Source organism: Furipterus horrens, unplaced genomic scaffold (assembly GCF_987537825.1).
Source record: "Furipterus horrens unplaced genomic scaffold, mFurHor1.1.pri manual_scaffold_5, whole genome shotgun sequence".
In the NCBI taxonomy this organism is placed as follows: Eukaryota; Metazoa; Chordata; class Mammalia; order Chiroptera; family Furipteridae; genus Furipterus; species Furipterus horrens.
In genome coordinates, this window is record NW_028327175.1 from 65,082,497 (window position 1) to 65,102,979 (window position 20,483).

The 20,483-nt window shown below is 37.5% G+C and overlaps 2 protein-coding genes across 2 annotated transcripts in view; one reads left to right on the forward strand and one right to left on the reverse strand.

The window, feature by feature from the left end:
* The first annotated feature begins 552 nt into the window (after positions 1 to 552).
* The window catches only part of ERAP2 (endoplasmic reticulum aminopeptidase 2), a 40,412-nt gene continuing 20,481 nt past the window's right edge, over positions 553 to 20,483 (forward strand). The window contains exons 1-9 of the mRNA XM_090276517.1: positions 553 to 830; positions 2,719 to 3,414; positions 6,238 to 6,376; positions 9,841 to 9,975; positions 11,569 to 11,689; positions 13,759 to 13,913; positions 18,349 to 18,462; positions 19,353 to 19,484; positions 19,722 to 19,853. Of these exons, the coding sequence (XP_090132643.1) occupies positions 2,858 to 3,414; positions 6,238 to 6,376; positions 9,841 to 9,975; positions 11,569 to 11,689; positions 13,759 to 13,913; positions 18,349 to 18,462; positions 19,353 to 19,484; positions 19,722 to 19,853 (1,485 nt within the window). The 5' untranslated portion in view covers positions 553 to 830; positions 2,719 to 2,857. The remainder of the gene's footprint in view (positions 831 to 2,718; positions 3,415 to 6,237; positions 6,377 to 9,840; positions 9,976 to 11,568; positions 11,690 to 13,758; positions 13,914 to 18,348; positions 18,463 to 19,352; positions 19,485 to 19,721; positions 19,854 to 20,483) is intronic.
* LOC150008740 (high mobility group protein B1-like) lies at positions 15,992 to 16,742 on the reverse strand. The gene is given in 1 exon segment (XM_090279007.1): positions 15,992 to 16,742. A coding segment is annotated over 1 exon segment (450 nt). The 3' UTR covers positions 15,992 to 16,292.

The following is a 20,483-nucleotide window of genomic DNA, read 5'->3' on the forward strand; positions in this document are numbered from 1 at the left end:
TTAAAGCAACAGGCACCAATCTGGGGAAAGAAGACAGTGAGTTGTTGGCAACATGCCCATGTAAAGGTGGTCTGTCAGCCTGTTGCAACTGCACCAGCAGAACCCTGGGAGAAAAGACTGAGAGAGAGAAACATGGGATGAGTGAAGATAAATGAGAAATATCTGCACATAAACTATTCTCCCACGGGAAGAATAAAGAGAGAAAAGATCAGAGGACAGAGGTGCAGGGCCATATTCAGGGTGGTGAAGAAGAGGCCCGCCTCGACCTGGCAGATAAGGAAGAAGGGAGAGACAAGGGTGGGGTACAGCCCCTGAATGTCTGAGAGGTTATAGGCATGGGAAAGCTTAGGACGATCTCCTCAGAGAAAGGCCATGGAATCTGACTTGGAGGTCATTGGTAGGCAGGGGTCAGATTTCATAGCAATAAGGGCACAGCACAGGAATTCAAGATCATCTTAAAATAACTTGCTCTAAACACACACACACACACACACACACACACACACACACACACACACTACTTTCTGAAGACTTTACACGTGGAGATAAGAGATGGGGAAGATAAACACAGCAGGAGCCCAGCCACGGAGAGGCTGGAGTCCTACCCTGACTTGCTATGGTGTGGCTTTTGCTCTGAAGCCACTTGTTAATTTCTTGTGCTTTCTGAACTAAAGCTTCTGTGCTAAGCCCCATTTATACCTATATGATAATGAACCAGCTAGTGCTATGATCAGGAAGGAAGTAGGCAAAGTTCTTAGTCTTATACCAAATAGAAAGTGAAAGCAAAAAGAAATTCCCCTTCATTCAAATCTGCAACAACATGGATTAAGGTAACACATTAACATTTCTCTTGAATTTATCTTTAAGTCAGGATTTTTCAGCAGGTCTAATGGCCAGAGCTGTGGTATAAAACTGCTGTGTGTGTGGAGGTCTGGTAATCAAAGGAAAGTGGTGAATCTGTGTTGGAAAGTACGTGCTTGGGGATACGACTTGATTTAAGAATTTTCTGCTTAACTGACTCACTCTTTTAGCCTTTCCTAAATGTTTGTTGCAATACTCGTGTCTGCAATCCCAGGATGTTTTGTTCACTGCAATGGTATTGGAGGTACAGTGCAATATAATGAAAAAATCTCTAAGATCAAGGGCCAAACAGCTGTGTTTTTGTCTTAATTCTGCTTCTAGCTTCCTGTGTGATTTTAGGAAAGTCATGCCCTCCCTCAGTTTCTTTATCTGGACATTGAGGACTTATACTAGCTAGCATTTAGAATTGTTAGCAGTTCTAAAGCTAAAGGCTATATGAGTAAATATCAAGGCATTTCTCACCACTCTTATCAAAAAAGTACATCTTTCTTGGAGTGTGTCTGCTATGAGTTGGGGCAGAACTACTTCTTAATTTAGCTCAGATAATTCAAGTTACAATAACCACAATAATCATTTAACATTTAACATTCATTACATTCTTTTTACATGCTAGTTGCTGTACTGTGCCAAATTCTTCACGCAAGTTATTTAAGTTAATCCTCCCATCATGAAGATGGTATAATTATTACAATATATTATAGGTGAGGAAACTAATGCTCAAAAAATCAGAAAGTTGCCCCATACAGGTAAATGTGGCAGAGCTAGTATTAGAATCCAGGAACCCTGATTCCCAAACCTCAGACCTAACAAATAAGCAATATCATTTTTCACATCATCTGAAATTCAATGTAATAGGCCAGTTTTGGTTTTATGTATCAGAGGTTTCTGGAACATTGAAATTTGGTGTCCATAATATAATACTTGTCTAAAAAATAATTTAACCATTATTTTATTCTTTTTTGTCTTTGTTCCTTTAATAAGACCTGTTGACCCACATTAATATTGCAAATTGGAATATTGAAGGAATTGTTTAGATAATTAGTTCTAAAGAACTTGTTAATGATAAAAGAGAAAAGGAAAGAAACAGATTCACGGATTTAAGTTGGAGCAGGGTGGGAGTCAAAGTTGACTCACCAATGCTAACTATATTGTCCTAATTTTATATGTTTGGTAGCTTTGCCCTACTAATAAGAATAAATCATCTTAGTTCTATTTACAGAGGCAGTGAATTCAGCTTAATTTGTGCTTTCAGAGATAGCCTAAGATGAAGAGGACCAGACAATTTTTAAAGTAGTCAGTTAGAATATTATAAACCTGAATTTTATTTCCATAGCTTTTGATATATTGGAAATAATCTGAGTGTAAACATCTAGCTTGACCTGCATCCTTTATGCCAATATCCATAGACTAAAGCCATTCAGATGTGTTATTTACTGAAAGAGGTAAAGTTCAGTGTCTTAATAATAATATCTGGTATCCAAAAAATATATTCTTTGTGACTTAGGAAGACATCTGTGCAATTCACTTTTAGGTCTCCAGGATACTTGTAGAATTTTGTAGCCAAATGCTAGAAACATTCAACATGCAATGCATGTACACACCTGCCTTCTGCTCATCATACACAAATCAGAGGAGATTCCTTCCATGCAATTTGAAGGCAGAGTCCTTTCATTGGAGCTCTAAAAAATGTGTATTTGTAATAACCAGATGATATCCCAGTTTCTACTTTATTTTGTGGATATTTGGCCTGATTCTGATCGAGAGCAGGTGTTCCCCATTCACATATTACTTTATTTTTAAAAGGCTTTATTTGGAATTTAAATCTTTTAATTCATGCTTAATTTTTTTTTCTTCTAGATTAAATCAGCTTATTAAAACATTGTCCAGATCCTGAGAGACATAAATGGAGCCAAAACAGTGCTGTGAAGACCTATGAGAATTAGCCTGGATAGTAACTTATTTCCTAGAGAATAGATTTAGGGCTCATATTTCTGGAATGGTTAATTCATACAGAAAACTAATATTTAAAGTTTACATAGGGTTTTATTATGCAGCAATCATCCTACTCAGAATATGCTTTTGTTCTCAGTTCTCAATGCCATCTAGTGATCAGTTCAATAAGGACCCGGGGGCTTTCCCAGTAGCCATCAATGGGGAACCATTTCCTTGGCGTGAGCTAAGGCTCCCCAACATGGTCATTCCCCTCCACTATGACCTCTCTGTCCATCCAAATCTCACCTCCCTGGACTTTGCTGCATCTGAGCAGATTGAAGTCTTAGTCAGAAATACCACCCAATTTATCATATTACACAGCAAAGATCTTGAAATCATGAATGTCACCCTTCATTCGGAGGAAGATTTGAGATACAGGAAACCAGGGAAAAATCTGGATGTTTTGAGTTATCCTGCTCACCAACAAATTGCTCTGCTGGTTCCGGAGAAACTTACGGCTGGCCTGAGATACTATGTGGCTATTGACTTCCAGGCCAAGTTAGCTGATGGTTTTGAAGGGTTTTATAAAAGCACGTACAGAACTCTTGATGGTGAAATAAGGTAAGACATTGCTCCAGATGTTTACAGTCTTTTGTGATACTTTCTTTATGTGTTACATCTCTTTGCCAGGAGTATGCTTCAGCAACCCTTTATGGAAAGTGCAATAAACTGTGGGAAACTAGGAAGAAGAAGAAGCTCTACCATTTCTTAAGGAAATTGCAATAAAGCTGTGATAAGACATATGTTTATGTGCTACAGGAAAGGATGGTCAGTGCAGAGAGATTAGAAATAGGAAAGGCTTCTCAAAGGAGGTGAGCCTTGATCTGAGATTTGCATAGAGAAAGAGGAAACAAAAGTATGTAGATTGCCTAGGAAACAGCATGACTCAAATCCAGGAGGCCCGAGCAAGTCTGTTTGGAGAACTAAGAAACGCTGTTTATTCAATCAGCTCATGTTTATTGGGTGCATGCTTTATGCCTGTCACTACTCTAGACACTGAATGTATAGTGGTGAGATATGGACAAGGTAAATGGTAGGTGTTGTGAAGGAAGTAAAGCAAGGTGCTGTCATAGGAAGTGTAGCTGGGGTTTGAGTCTAAATTAGCTGAGTGGTCAGAGAGTCCTTGTCAAGGAGGTACATTTAAACTGAGACCTGACAATTTTTTTTAAAGGACACAATCATGAGGATGTATGAGGGCGAAGTGTCCCCAGAAAAGAGAGCATCAAATGTAAAGTCTGTAAGTTGGGACTGATTGAGAAAAGAAGGCCAGTGTGGCTTAAAAAGCATGAGCAAGAGAGAGAAGCAGAATCAAAAGGGGTCAGATCTCTGTAAGGAGCAGAGGCTTTTACTTCAGGGCAATGGGAAGTTATGAGAGGGTTCTGATCTGATCTATGCTTATCAAGATCAGGTGTATGTTGAGAATGAATCCATTATAGAGAGGAAAAAGAAGAAGAGTCATCATTTAGGAGGAGATTGCAGTAGTTCAGGCAAGTAATGGCGACTCAGGCCAGTCTAGTGGTGGTGCCTTATGGAATAAATGACTAAACTTGGCATTTCTTTTGGAGAGTAATACAGACAGAGTTTGTGGACATACTGGTCAGGTGAGGTGGGAGAAAGAGAGGATAATTTGGTTGTTCAGAGCTGGGGTGCATCTTGGAGGGAAAGGGAGCATGGTTTCAGTGCTCTACCACCTTTTATCAGTTGTGTTCAATTGCCAGTTAGAGACACCCAAATAGAATGGTTCAACACTTAGAGGCTAATTCACACGAGAAAAGAAGCCCAGGAGGAGGGCAGTTCAGACTTGCTACAGTGCTTCTCAGTGCTATACAGAACCAGACTTCTTCTATCTTTCTGCTCAGCCACCCTCGGCTCATATGGCTTTCTTTCTAATATAAGATGATTTGTGCACCTTTGGGCATCAAGTCCCATTCCAGGCAGGAAGAAAGGGGCAAATGGGGAAGAGAAGAAGGTAAAAAGAAACATTGCAGCAGAGTCTGACTCCTTTTACAAAGCTTTCCCACCCAATGACTTCAACTAGGCCATGAGTTATATGCCTATCAAGTTATAAGGGATTCTAACAATACACTGTCTTCCTCAACAAAATCTAAATTCTGTTGGAACTGAAGAAGGGGAATAGATGTTAGCAGGCAACTTTAGCAGCGTCTTCTACATACTTCCTCTTCCCTTCCCCACCTTAGGTACTATTGCCTCTGGGAGCTCATATACCCACCCTACAGCCCCAGCAGTCCATTCTGGACAGCCCTTCTCCAGGCCCATCTCTTTCCCCCTCCTGGTTGGGGATGCTTCCCCATATTGCAGCCTCAATTCTTGGGGCCCATTCTCAGGTCCAGCATAGCACTGGATACAAAATTTATCAACTTCTTTTCACTAAGGCACCATGTGACCTATGATGACTTTTCTTAATTTTTTTCAAGTGACAAAGGCTCTACCAAAAGGAAATACTTTTTAAGAGTATCATTTTGGGAGACATGGGAGAAATTTTTGGAGTAAGAGCTGGAGGACTTCCAGCATGCCTCCCATAATTAGCTGCAGGCTATTTCAGACTCTTTTTATGATTTTCCTGATAGCTTCTCTTTTCCAGTCTGAATTACATTATTTCAGGTATTATCAAGGTGATTTGATACAGAGATTTGTCTACCTGTTACAGTCTGAAGACTGGAGTGGCTTTGCTAGCAAGCAGAGGGAGCGAGAAGTATCTGGGGCCTTAGCCATGGAGACACTTAGCCAGTTATGGTACAGAAATATGAAAGCCCAGCTCCTTGCTTGCAGCAGGGGGAGACTTGAAGGTGTGGCTTCCATTCCAGAGCTCCTGGGGATCAGACTGAAGCTGGGACCTGGCCTAGCTTCTTCTTCTTCCCTGTCCTGCTTCCCTCACTCCCTTTTCTCTGGCAGCATGTTCTTAATAAATCAGCATCTGCTTCCTGGGAACACATTCTAAGGTGTGACCCACGATTATTCATGTCTCATTGAGATCCCCACAGGTTTAGAGATAATACTGACTTACTAATTTCCTAGTCAGTTTTGACCTCAAATTGACTGGACATGCCTACCTCAGCCAATTACTAGCTAAGGATCCTGGTAAGGTCACTCCAATTCTCTGAGTCTTAATATTCTTGTCTGCTGTGAGAATGAAGGAGATTGTGTAAGCAGAGTGCCCGGCATATGCATTATTCATGATTGGCAGCTACTAAACTAAAATTCAGCCACGTTTATTTCAAAAAAGGAAGCTTGAATTCTCTAAGATTATAGTTTGAGAAATCAACTATGTCACCTCCAGGATTTAGAAGCTGTGTTTTAAAGGTACAGATTCATGTCTTTCTTGGTCTCACTTATGTATTCTGGCTGGGGTGGTTCTTTCAACAGAACAATTGCAGTAACAGATTTTGAGCCAACGGAAGCACGAATGGCTTTCCCTTGCTTTGATGAACCATTGTTCAAAGCCAACTTTTCAATCAAGATAAGAAGAGAGAGCAGACACATTGCACTATCCAACATGCCAAAGGTATTGCCACTTTCAGAAATATTGGGGACTTGTTCTCAAGTTGAGCCTTTATCTTTGTTGTGTTGCTTCTAAAAATATCTTCTTTGTTGTTAAGGCTTAAGCCATTAATTTGTTTTATGCTACATATTATTTAATAACCCCAATCCTTCTAGATTTTTAACATCATTTTGTGTGGGGCATTGTTGTACCAGAAACTTTTTAAAAAACAAAACAAGGTAATTTACAGTCTCTTTGTGTTCATATGGAAACATTGTTCTTTTAGATCAGTGTCACTTGGCCAGAGATGAAATTCAGAATCATGAACAGTACTTCTCTAACTTTAATGTTCACATGAATCATCTGTGGATCTTGTTAAAATTCAGGTTCTGACTCAGTCAGTCTTAGGAAGAGGCGCCAAATCCTGTCTTTTTAACAAGTTCCCAGGCAATGGATGCCGTGGCTGCTTGTCCAGGGAGCACATGTGGAGCTGTAGGATCTAGAGCCCCGTCTGAGCCCCACCCCAGATGTGCTGATCTAATCTTCTGTGCTGGAACCTAGGAATCCTTTTTTGTTTTTTAATCCAGAGGTAGTTCTTCAATGTTTTATGAAAATTACTTATTGTGGTTATACAATTTTTTAATTGAAAGAAACATTTGAACCCTTTTATTTGGCTTGTATTCATACTCAAAATGCAGAGACTCTGAAAGACACAGTGGACCCTGAACTTCATTGGATATTTCCTCACTAAGGCTGTGCTTGCCATATGTGTTATTGAACAAAATGTAAAATGTCTCCTTACCATTACTTGTAAAGTAGGACAAAAGTAGACGCTCTCCCGACTGTGCTTCAGCAGGACCAGCAGCACAGAAAGCAGCCGATTCATCGTAAGCCAGCAAGTGGTCCTACCCCGCCCCCATCCTCTCTGTTCTGAAGTGACCGACTTCCAGGAGGCAGGGGAGAGAGGACTTGATGAATTAGACGCTGGATTTCCCAGATCTCTGTTTAACGTTGGAAAAGATATTTGCTATGAAATAGTGGCAGAGCAGATGGAGGCAAACAGTGACAACAGTCCATTTAACACACATCGTAGAGTTTTTCCAAGGTTGTAAACACAGCGATTTAATTAGCCCTATCATTTTCAGGTAAAAATGATCTACTACTTTAACTTTAAATCTTTGCAAAACGTAGTTCCATCTCTTACCTGGCAGTCTTTTATTAACATAATTTTTCATATGAATAACCCTGGAGGCTAAAGTAAAAATACAGTTCATAAAGTCTTTTAATTAAAGTGTGATGCAAACATAATTGCTGTTTTGTTATATTAGAGTTTAAATTTTCTATTTTTAGAAATCTCCAGTAACTTCTCATATTTAAGAAAAATAAGTGAATACTTTGAAAATATTTTACACAATTCTTGAATCTTTGCATTGCCTCAGCTGACTGGACCAATTCTCTGGACCATGTCATTCTCAGCAAATACTGGCTTGACATTCTGCTTCTAACTCACATGCCCTACCCAGGCTTTCATGGTTAGCCAAAAAAAAAAGATGAACTGAAGTGATGCTGCAATCATACTCTCTGGATTATAAGAATTGCAGCATTTAAGATGTACTATAGGCTGGTGGGAAGAAACAACACATACTTAGTTCTCAATTTGTTTAGTTAAGAATATAAGATTTAGGGGAAATGAGGTGGTCAGCCTAGCCCTGGTAGAGGCAGCATATCTTTTGGGCATTTCTTTGTGCCGTTCACTCTTTAAAGGAACACACACCTTCTGGTGACACTTGCTATGCAAATAGAGTCCTGCCAATATTGAGAGAACAGCCAAATCCTCATCTAGCAACAAGTGTTTTATACTTGGAGCTTACATCACCGTCCTGGATGAACTCATACTAACACGCCATACACTTCCATTTAAGGCAATGCTAATCCACGTGGGTCACTCCAGGTTCCTGAACAAAACTCAGCTTCCACGGGCTACATCTTTATCTGGGGTCAAAAATCAGAGGGAATGCCAACCTGTCTCCTACCCATCTTTGCCACCAGTTGTCTAGTGTCACAGACTCTCATTTTCCCCAAAGTACCACAGCCTCGCCTCCTTCTCCCCTGACCCCTCCACACACTGGACTAAATAGCTTTGCTGCCAAGTTTGGTTGGAAGACTACAATCAATGCCCTCTCCCTGATTCCCACCATAACCCTCCCTTCTGCTAGGAATGTACCCACAGAATCAGACTCATAAAAAAAGAGATTATTGTTGGACAAAATTAATTTACCCTATATAAACTGCTAACTTCCTTAGAGTATTTGGTCAATGCCCTTTGCTTTATTGGAACTTAAGAATTGAATCTTTTAGTAGAAATCTGTAGAATTAAATTCTGTAGAATAGCACAAACATTTGTCATTGAAGAAGGCTAGGCAGTTTATGGTAAAATTTCAAGCTATTGTTTCTTGCCAAAGCACATTGCCACCTTAACCAAACATATACACCATGCTCAGCACACCCTGGTTAGCACTGCCACAGGGCTGACACCTTGAAAAGGGGGGTGGGTGGGTGGAGGAAGTTATTACCAATTTGAAGAAAGTGATATTTTCAGATTACTGACTCTGATCCATTCAGTATTTAGGGGTATTGGAGATCATCTCTGGGACAAGCTCTCCAGAGCAAATAAAGATGGAATTCAGTAATTACTCAGTAAATTTGACAGCTACAGCTGAGGAGTCTGTAGGCTTAAAAGTTTTGCTTCATCAGTACATAGGCAGAAGCTTAAATTACTAATGACCTCCTTGGCCTGACTCCTTTCATTGTGGAATCAATGAAGAAAAGATAAAAATAAGACTATGACTAAACCTGTCACACAGCAAGTGTCACACAGCGAGTGAAAGAATGAGCAATGTCTTCAGAGTCACACGGTCACATCCACATCTTGGTCTTGCTGTGGAACTTTCCGTGTGATCTTGGGCAATCAGTTAACATTTCTCAGACTGTTTCTGTACCTGTGAAATAACACCTACCTCACACACAAATAATAAGAGGATTAAAAATTAACGCAAAGCATCTAGCACAGTTTTGCTTCCCTTTCCTTCTGCCACAGAAATTTATTTATTATATAACAAAGGGAATGGGGCCATTCACTGGTATTTTTCCTTAGAAGTGCAGACCTTGAATTAATGCCAATTTGGAGATTACTGCATTTCAAGAAAGTGGAAGCCTCTAAGATGTTTTTATGTTTTCAAGCAACAAAATAAGATGAGCATACACTTTGGGATCCCAGAAGTAATGCATTGTGTCTTCAGGAAAGTCCAGGGACAAGAAACATAAAGGAAGGCGAAGCTACAGAATGTTATGAGAGGCCACTGATCTCCTATAAGAGCATCAAGTGTCCTTGAGAATGTCAGGCTTTCCTCTACATTACCTGGCTTAAGTCATAGGCATTGTTGTAAAATACTCTGATTTTCAAATACTGATTCTTTTTCTTCCTGTAGGCTAAGACGATTGAACTTGAAGGAGGCCTCTTGGAAGATCATTTTGAAACAACTGTAAGAATGAGTACTTACCTTGTAGCCTACATAGTCTGTGATTTCAAGCCTGTGAGTGGGACAACCTCATCAGGGGTCAAGGTGAGACTGGGAGCTAATTTCATACACAGCACAGAACAGTGTCCTGAGGGCATTGAGCTTTGATTTTCTTAATCTTTTCATGTTATTATCAAAATATCGTGATCATTTTACAAACTTCAGATAAGTAAAAAATAAAATAAATTACCCATAATCCCAATACCAGGATATAATTTCTGATAATATTAGTATATACCTTCCAACTATTTTCTATGTATGTCAGTATATACAGAAACATTATATACTATATATATACACTATTGACAAAATAATATATGACTATGTTAACTCAATCTTCACTATAATATGCAATAAAAATTAAATGCAGTTAAATATTTTTCTGTAATACTATATTAATAATTGCTTAGCACTATATTGCATGGAAATATCACAAGGATTTTTAAATCAGCAACTTACTTTAGGACATTCACATTGTTTCCAATTGTTTTCCTCAATGAAAAGAGGTCTTGATAATTTTTAGTCTTCATTGTTTGCAAAAATTTATAATACCCAATAATTTTATAAATTTCTGAAAACACCAATAGAGACATTAAAAATAAAAAAGAACTCCTTACCCTAAGGAAGTAAATGATCAACATAAAAATGTATTCAAAGAACCATAAAATAATGCTTATGAAAAATAGCTATAAATGGTTATTATAATTTATATGCATATTATACCCAGGTGTATGTAGATATATACATATCATGGCACCTCTGCACATAAATCTGTATGTGCACAGCTATAGTTATGTGAGAGGTCAGGTGACACTTCACTTCAGAGGACAGGCTGCTGTCAGCTTCCTTAGATTCACATCCCAGATCTATAGTATTCCCCGTGGGTGACTTGGAGCAAGTTACTTAATCTCCATGAAGATAATAGCTACTTCATAATGCTGGTGAGAGAATTTAGATTTACATGTAAACTTTTAAAACAGTGCCTGGTACCATCCATCAAAACATGGTGGCCATTTACATAACCTTCCTATAAAAATTCTGAAGAACTTCAGTTAATTCAGACCATGCAAGCAGGTAATGAAATGAAAGCAACATTATACTTGAAACCCAAGAAAATTAAAATCTAACTTTATTTTTTCTACTTAATGGTTAGTTACTTTGAGGATAGTAAATGAACATATTTGGACATTTTTTAGTTTAAAGTAAACTAGACCAGGAAGGGGACAGGAAAGGTTGGATCCAATAAGTTTTGAGGAATTCCCCACCTCAGAAAACCATGTTTTATTTGAATCGTGCTAGCAGTCATAATTATGGAAGGGTAGTTCTCAAGTATACCTAATGCCAATGAGCTCAATTGGGCTCTCATGATATAATAGACTTATACACTGTAGCTTGAAAAGTATAATTAACACCTGGGAATAGATTGTAATAGAATATGCAGGGTTGTTTATAACTTCTGTGAGCAGCTTTTGCTTTAATACTTTACAGAGCATGCATATTCAACCACATGCTTTAGTAGCATCTCAACAATTTCTTGACAAATGCAGTCTGCCTTTCTCTGGGTGAGGGTTTTTAGGAACCATATTGTGACAAAGGACTGTCATTCAAATCCCACTTCTTCTGGTCACCATTTCACAGGTGTCTATCTATGCATCCCCCGAGAAATGGAGTCAAACTCATTATGCTTTGGAAGCATCATTGAAGCTACTCGATTTTTATGAAAATTACTTTGATATCAACTATCCACTCCCAAAACTGGGTAGGTACAAATTCCATGTCATTATCTTTATTTTTGCTTATATAATTTGCTTTAACTTTTTTCCTTTTATTTGTGATTTAAATGAGCACTGAAGAGGTTCACTTAGCACAGGAAGCAGTAATTTGTACCTTAGAGATGATCCTTGAGTGTAGAAAATAAGGTGTTTATGAAAAGCCCAAATAGTGTGGATTATTTTTCTATTCTTTTATTGCATTTAATATTAAAATAGGTGCACTGCATATTAGGATTAACTGGATGAGTTTTCTGGAGTACATTTTTTTTTTCTATACCATATCTGTACAAGACCAGCAATGTTTTATAGAAGTTGTCAAAGGTTTATGTAAACAGCTAAAAATTGTCCCTTCATCTTTATCTGTAGTGCAATTAAGGTTGGAAGATAAGAAAACTGTGGCAAAGATTTTAAAAAGAGTTGAAGAAAATAGACCATTTGAATATAGTAGAAGGCCTTTATATTAAAAAACACAGTCTATGTTGGTTTTAATTTTCTATCTTAAAAATAAAGCTTATGATTTTTACAATGTTTTTATAATATAAAAACTATGGCTTAAATTTATAAATTATGTAGATTACTTTTTAAGAGTTTCTGACAGTGACAAAACATTTATTTTCTTTTGGGATGTCAGGAAATACTTCTTATCATATCCTTCTTGCCCTTTTCCCCCAACCTCCATGCAATTTTTTTATTTTTATTTTTTTGCAGAAGGTAAAAGGAAACTTTAAAAGACATCAAGAGCTTATCCCTATAGTTCCTGAGTTTTACTGACTTATTAGGATGCCAGTTCTATATATTCAGCACAGATATACTACATTCAGTTTACCCACAATCCACTGCTGTCCTCTACATCAAAAGTCAAGGAAATGTCAAATAAGAGCCATCAACAAAATGCAACCTTGAAGAGTATATAAAATGCATTTTAAAAGTAACTGAAAATAAAGATGCAGTTTAAGAAAAAATAGAGCAGAGAAATGTCTCTAATGGCTTTGGGACATAATCCAACTAATGGAAAACCGTCAGTGCAATTTAGAAAAGGAGTCATTCCCACATTTGAAGTGCTAATGAATACTAATCTTTATTAGTGTCAATTTAGTTTTTTTATTTTGCAATAAGTATTTGCATTTATACATTATTATTAACCAGTACTAATTCCAGACAATGCAATTATAAGCCAAGTGACATGGTTCATTACAAACTGAAAAAAAATTATCTTCCTTTTTAGCCAAACAGTATTTCTTCCAAAATGGCCTGGAAGAATAATAAAAAAAACTCAAGATTAAATATTAGCCAGAAAATTTACTTTTCTAACCTGCATGAAATCACTGGCAAAGGATGTAAAACACATACACACATAAATGGATGCAAGTTAACATACATTATACCTAAGTTGGTTAAAGATTATTAAGTTTTACCCCCCTCCTGTGAAGACTTAGTTAAGGGGAAGAGGAAATATCAATGTTGAAAGGAAATTGAGGTAAGAAAGAATTGATGCTCACAGCTTTTTTCCTCTTTGCCTTAAACAACATTTGCTCATAAGAGAGGCCATATGCCTGAAATATTAATTGCAATATTAACTATAGAAATTGTTCCTTAAAGATGCTCTCCTGAAATTAAAATCCTATAACTTTCTATTTTTTGTAGAAATGAATTCATTATATTTTTTGGTGAATCTCAAACATATTAACAATTATCCGACACATTTTATTTTACAAGCTTTTAGTATACTAAATAAATTACTTTCTTAGCATTAATGCCTCCATGGTATTTTCAGAGTCCAGCACTTTTTGAAAAAAAAAAAAAAAAAAAAAAACCATGGTTAAATATCAATAGGTTACTTCAGCTACAACCAAAACTGTATTGACAGAATATATTCTACTTGACATACTGATTATTTTTAGTGCAACAAGACACAATGCCAATTGTAAGATATTCTTGATATTTTTAGAAAGTCTGCTATATACACTGCAAGGATCACAATATATTTGAGGAAGAAAGAAATCCCACTCTGGTATGGAAGCCATAATGATCAAGTGTGACTGTTCTTATATTTTAGATCTAGTTGCCATTCCTGACTTTGGACCTGGAGCCATGGAAAATTGGGGCCTCATCACATATAGAGAGACATCACTGCTCTTTGATCCCAAGACCTCTTCTGCTTCTGATAAACTCTGGGTCACCACAGTCATAGCCCATGAACTAGCACACCAGGTACTTGGTACTTGTGACATTTTCTTAGTATTAGTCCAAAAGAGCATTACACAGAACACCACCAATATTCCTGAAACAACATGAAAGTATTAAATTTCATTTTACCTCTAGAGGGGACCTTATGGATTACCAAACCAAACACAATATATCAAGTAGCAAAAGGCTCCAGCTCTAGACTATAGGATTCATACAGAAATTTTATCATGAGAGAACTGTCACTATATTCTCTAAAACTCTTCCAACGTAAAGTCTTCAAATGTGTTTTAGTAAAGAAGGGTAGGAACTATGCATATACATGAAACACAGAACTGGAAACCCTATAAAAAGGATTTGTATTACATATATTTCTTCTTATACCCCTTAGAACTGTGACATTCCAATCTAGGGCAAACTCAATCTCCCTTTGGTTGGGACCTGTGAATACATGGCCATAATGAAGGACCTCAAGGCTAAGTACCCACAGGCTGCTGATCCTGGACACATTACCTAACTCTCTAAACTCCAGCGTCCTCATCTATGTAATTAAGTTAATAATAGCTTCTGCTTCTTGAAACTGTTGTGAGGCCTTCAGATAAATATCGGTTTCTGTCATAGAGTAGGCACTCAGGAAGTGTTAGCTATTAATGATGATGACAGTGACCATTACCACTGCTACGATTTCTTGCAGAGTAAGATTTCCAAGGCCCACTTATCAACTCTGTCTTACATACTAATATAAAACTATAAAACTAGCACTATACATATCAGAGGCTATTTCTACTCTATTGCATTTCTGAAAATCCCCAGTGACACAGTGAATTATTAAGGGCCCTAAAAATCATCTTTCACCACGTAGGTAAATAGCATGCCAGTATAGAATCTGGTAATGTTTCTTATTTTTAAGTTTTAAGTTTATCTTTTATTATCACCATAGCAGTGAACTAAGTACCCAATTACATAGGAGTCATGTTCAGCACTGCACTATGAGAACATGTGGGCAGCTTTCTCTGATTTAGGATCTCCCCACTGGCCCATCTTGGGGATTTTGATTATTAGTCACTGGTATTTCTAAAGCACTTAACTTAGCCTAGGGATTCCTAATCTTTCTACCCAGTGTTTGTAGGGAAATCATCAGTGAGCTCTACCTCTAAAGCCTCATGCTCCCTCTGAGTCTTCCTTTAATAGCTTCTCTTTTGTGGAGATGCAGAGTCTAGGGCTGAAGCAGCAGGGTACACTGGGATTTTTGCCTTGACTATCTTGTCTCCATAGGTCCGTGTCACTCCTCTGTGTAAAACCCTGGCAAATACTCCCAATGCCAACTGGGTGAGTCAGGGGTCCATAGGATGGTATTCAAAACCCCCATGACATAACCCCTCTCCAATTCTCCAGCCTCGTCTCTTACTGATATGCTAAGCTTTAACCATCCCAGACCACTGCCATTTCCTGAATATGCCAGGTTGTGTTGCTCCTCTATGATTTTGCTTTTACTGATTTGCCCAGAGCACACACCAAACCCAACATACCTGAAGATCACTTGCAAGACTCAGGAAATGAGTTATTTCCTAAAAATCAATAGACTCTCTAAGGAGAACCTATTCTTTCCTCCTGGAATCCTCTCTGTCCCTTGTACAGATATTGATCATGGCACCAATAATACTTTATTGCATTTATGTCTACTTAAGGATCTCCATCATTTGTTTTGAGGCAGAGGCTGTAGTATATGCCTTTATATTTCTTTTCTTTTTTTTTAAATAAAAAAAATTGTATTTACTTAGAAGCATTCAGAATGTCAACAAAACAGCTGCAACTTTTTTTGCAATTACAGAGTGGTATTCAGTTAACAGAACAACAATTATTTTGTATAAGCTGCATCAGACAACTGAAGATGAAAAAACTACCATCCCCATATATAACTAATTTGTGCTGTGCACTAACAAGAACATGATTTAAACTTCCATGCCAATTTACAACCCCCTTACTGTACCAGGCAAGGTTAGTGGCTATTGAAAATACCACCAGGACAGGGCTACCTAAAGACCCATTCGGTAGTGTGTTGACTATACAAAAAAAGACACCGTACAGTTTAAAAACAAATCTTACACAGCCTTACATTTCAATTTTTTTCTCTAAAAGGAGTGAGTTGTGTACAGGGGGGTTAAATGCTTTATAGACAAGAAAAAAAAAAACTGCTCTAGAACCAACTTATTCATCATCATCATCTTCTTCTTCATCTTCATCTTCTTCATCTTCCTCCTCTTCCTCATCCTCCTCATCCTCTTCATCTTCCTCCTCTTCCTTCTTTTTCTTGCTTTTTTCAGCCTTGACAACTCCCTTTTTTGCAGCATCAGGCTTTCCTTTAGCTCGGTATGCAGCAATATCCTTTTCATATTTCTCCTTCAGCTAAGCAGCCTTCTTGTCATAAGGCTGCTTGTCATCTGCAGCAGTGTTATTCCACATCTCTCCCAGCTTCTTTGAAACATCACCAATGGATAGGCCAGGATGCTCTCCTTTGATTTTTGGGTGATACTCAGAACAAAACAAGAAAAAGGCCAAAGGAGGACTCTTGGGTGCATTGGGATCCTTGAACTTCTTTTTTGTTTCCCCTTTAGGAGGAATATAAGTTTTCATTTCTCGTTCATAACGGGCCTTGTCCGCCTTTGCCATGTCTTCAAATTTTCCTTTCTCGTTAGCAGACATGGTCTTTCACCTCTCTGAACACTTCTTAGAAAACTCTGAGAAGCTGACTGAAGCATCTGGGTGCTTCTTCTTGTGCTCCTTCCGGCAAGTTTGCACAAAGAAAGCATATGATGAAATTTTGCCTCTCGGCTTCTTAGGATCTCCTTTGCTCATGTTTGATTACTTTTCCTCAGTGAGCACAGAGTTGCCCAGTGCCCATCTGGCTCGCACTTGCCCTGGTGCTGTCTCTCCTTTATATTTCTAACATATGGCATGGTACCAGGAACATAGGTTCTCAATAGATATTTATTGAATGAAAGAATAAACAAACTGCTCTTACTAACTGGAAAAGTGATCAGAATCAGCTCAACCTGTGTTGCTCATGTTCACTTCTGATATTGAGGAAACAACTCCTGTCCCTTCTCACAGATGCCCTTGGGAAGATTGGTGCCCACTTGCAAGGTGCTCTGAGGGTCATCAAAAAAGGAATAGAGCTCACACATTTTCTAAAAGCTACAGATGTAGCTGTTCTGCTCTACTCGTAAAACTTTAACAAGGCTCTTCTGAATCTTAAAATCTTTTGAAGTTTCCCATCCTTCTGGAGATTACAATGCTAAAATAGATAAATTAGATGCACTATATTGGGCATATGGGCTAAATAAATAAAATAAAATATAAAATTACATGAAAAAATAGTAATATTTAAAATGTGTTATAGATCAAATATAGATAAATTTCTATTTAGATTATCCTTGTTCATTCTTTTTATTTTGTGTATATATAGCTAAAATCTCAGACCTTATTCACTTTAGTGGCCAAGTTAATCCCTGGAAATATCAAGGTAGAGATTAACAACAAAATTTGCTCATCAGTAATATTATGTAACAGTCTGAAAGTCCTAAGTGAATTCTAATAATTCTCTTAAGTACCTACTCATTAATATGAAGAGGTAAGTTCACCAAGGATATTTCGGCTTGTATTTTTCCTTAGACCATCACCATATATCAAGGATAAACTGAGATTATAGTATAATGCAAGAAATTAAAAAACCCACAAAATGTTTTATTTTCTTGTAGAATATTAAATCTAATAGCTAGGAAATATTCAGAGGATAAAATGAAAGTTGGAGAGCTGTGGGCAATGGGATTGCAAAAGAAAAGTGAAGGAAACAAAACTGTGGTGGTGAGATCAGAAGGCAGGGAACTCAGAACAATAATTTCTAACTGAGAAGGGAAGAGAGAGAGAGAGAGAGAGAGAGATGAGAGAGAAACATTGATCAGTTGCCTCCCTTACTTGCCCTGACCAAGGGTCGACCCGTAACTTTTTGGTGTAAGGGATGACGCTCCAACCAACTGAGTCACCTGGCCGGGACTGCAAGAATTTTTAAAACACACAATACCTCAATACTTCAGGCACTGACCTCTTTTCCTTTAGACTGTCAAAAAAAAAAAAAAAGATGACAACAGCGAACACAACAAGAGCTGTCCAATGTGAATGAATCAAAATCACACCTATTATTTTTTTTGTCAGGTTGGTAAAAATTATAATATATTTTTTGGTGTGCCACAGCATTTTAGTGATTATTTTATGTGTGCCATGAGATGAAAGAAGTTGAAAATCACTGTAACAGAAGGAATTGTCAAGAGAGAAAAGAGTAGAAAAGATCTAGAGGAAAGGCCTTCATTACTAAAAGGAAGTTAGCACCCATTATATTTTTTGCTATGATTATCAATTATCTATATTTTTAAACTTCCAATAACACTGAGTTTTTAACTCCTAGTGGTTTGGCAACCTGGTTACAATGGAATGGTGGAATGATATTTGGCTCAATGAAGGTTTTGCAACATACATGGAACTTATCTCTGTTACTGCTACATATCCAGAGCTACAATTTGTAAGTTCACAGTTTTGAATGTCATATCAGTTTGTATGTCATACCATATGCCCTAAGGAATCATCAATTTACTGTAAAAATTTTTAGTGAATGCTAAAGGGAAGACAATATTGCATGGTGATTCGAGCCTGTGGTGTTTTGTTTGCTATACAGAGCAAATTGTATTAGTTTGCTAGGCCTGCCATAATAAAATACCAAACTGGGTGGCTTAAAAGACAGAAACTTACTTTCTCATATTTCTGGAGAGGCTAGAAGTTAGAGATCAAGGTGTTGGTAGGTTTGCTCTAGAATTTACAAAGAGCCTATTATTTACTTCCCCAAAACGTGTAAAAAGATTTTTTTAAACATGGCTTTTTATAGGCATAAGGGTGTCTGAACACCACAGCAAGGTGGTTAATGAAGGTTAATTGGCTCTTTGGGGTAGGCATTTGGTCCAGTATGGTATAGAGAGACATGGATTCGAAGTCAGTGCCTTCTTATTTGCTATGTGCTGAATCCGTGTTTTAGTCCGAAGCTTCACATACTCTCATAAGTAAAATGAATATAATGCATCTCCCATGCAGGGTGTTAAAAGGATGGCAGATAATGGATATAAAGTCCTGGCACCCAGCAAGTGTTCACTAAATGGGAACCATTAATTTTGGTTCTATATCTAAAGGCTTGGTAGCTGGTAAACATTCATGACATATCTGAGGGAATGTTGGATATATACCTCTATGAAGTGGAAAACTGGAGAAAGGGCAATATACAAGGGAAAAGAAACCTATAATGAATTGTAAGAAACATTGATCAAATACTTACTTCTAAGAATATATTACTAAACGTAGCATGTTTTCTATTGCTTTAAGAGTGTCAAATTGAAAATGAAAAAATTGTTCTCTCCTGTTTAGGATGACTATTTTTTGGAAGTGTGTTTTGAAGTAATTAAAAGAGATTCATTAAATTCATCCCATCCTATCTCCAATCAAGCAGAAACTCCTATTCAAATACAGGAAATGTTTGATGCAGTTTCCTACAACAAGGTAGTAAATGCTGCGGGCAGTGGAAATGCTGCTTTCAGGAAAAATACAAGGAGGCCTGTGTAATGAACAGGTTAAGTGGTGCTGCCAGGTTACTGTTACCTGTTCCACTTTTTATTTTACTTGCTGTTCACTTTTCAGACATTATATGTGCTCTATAAAATTAAGCGTCCTTTAAGAACATATCATGCTACCTTTTCCTTTATACATTATTTTTCTTTGTTTTCTTTCTTTTTTTAGGGAGCTTGTATTTTGAATATGCTCAAGGATTTCCTAAGTGAGGAGAAATTTCAGAAAGGAATTGTTCAATACTTAAAGAAGTTCAGCTATAGAAATGCTAAGAATGATGATTTGTGGAGCAGTCTGTCAAATGTAAGTCATGTGGGATTACAGTAGCCTGTTGTTAAGCCTATCAGGTGACAGGCTAATTATGAAAGCTTATAAATAGTTATATCATCAGTCAACAAATATTTATTCCACTTGTCACACTACCAGGGTACTTAGAAGGTACCACCTTCCTTTTTCCTCTGGTTCCATGTTAAACCAGGATGCCACAATGGGTAAACCATAGAGGTTTATACTTGACCTCCTTCTCTTTGGTTTCCCTTCTGCTGTAAACCACACACTTCTATTCTCCCATTTTCCAAATCTTTAATGACTTTGTAATTCATATCATATTATACCTACTCTTCTCTGTCCAAATTTTAAGGCTGAGCTCTACTTGCTCAATCTGTGCTTGGTGTGTGGTGGGTGTAGGGGGAATTAAAGGACAAATTTGGCCAACAATAAGAGGATTTTTTTTAAAGCCAACTGTGAATACTGCTATGTTAATTTTTGTCACATTATGCTTAAAACCACATCAAGAAGGTAAGGTAGGAATTCTTACCCCATTTTTATAGATGGGAAAACTAATAATAAGGAAGAGATTTGCTTAAAATCATATAGCAAGTGAGGAATGAAGTCAGTGCTTAACATGTATTTTCTGACTCTAAATCCAGTAAT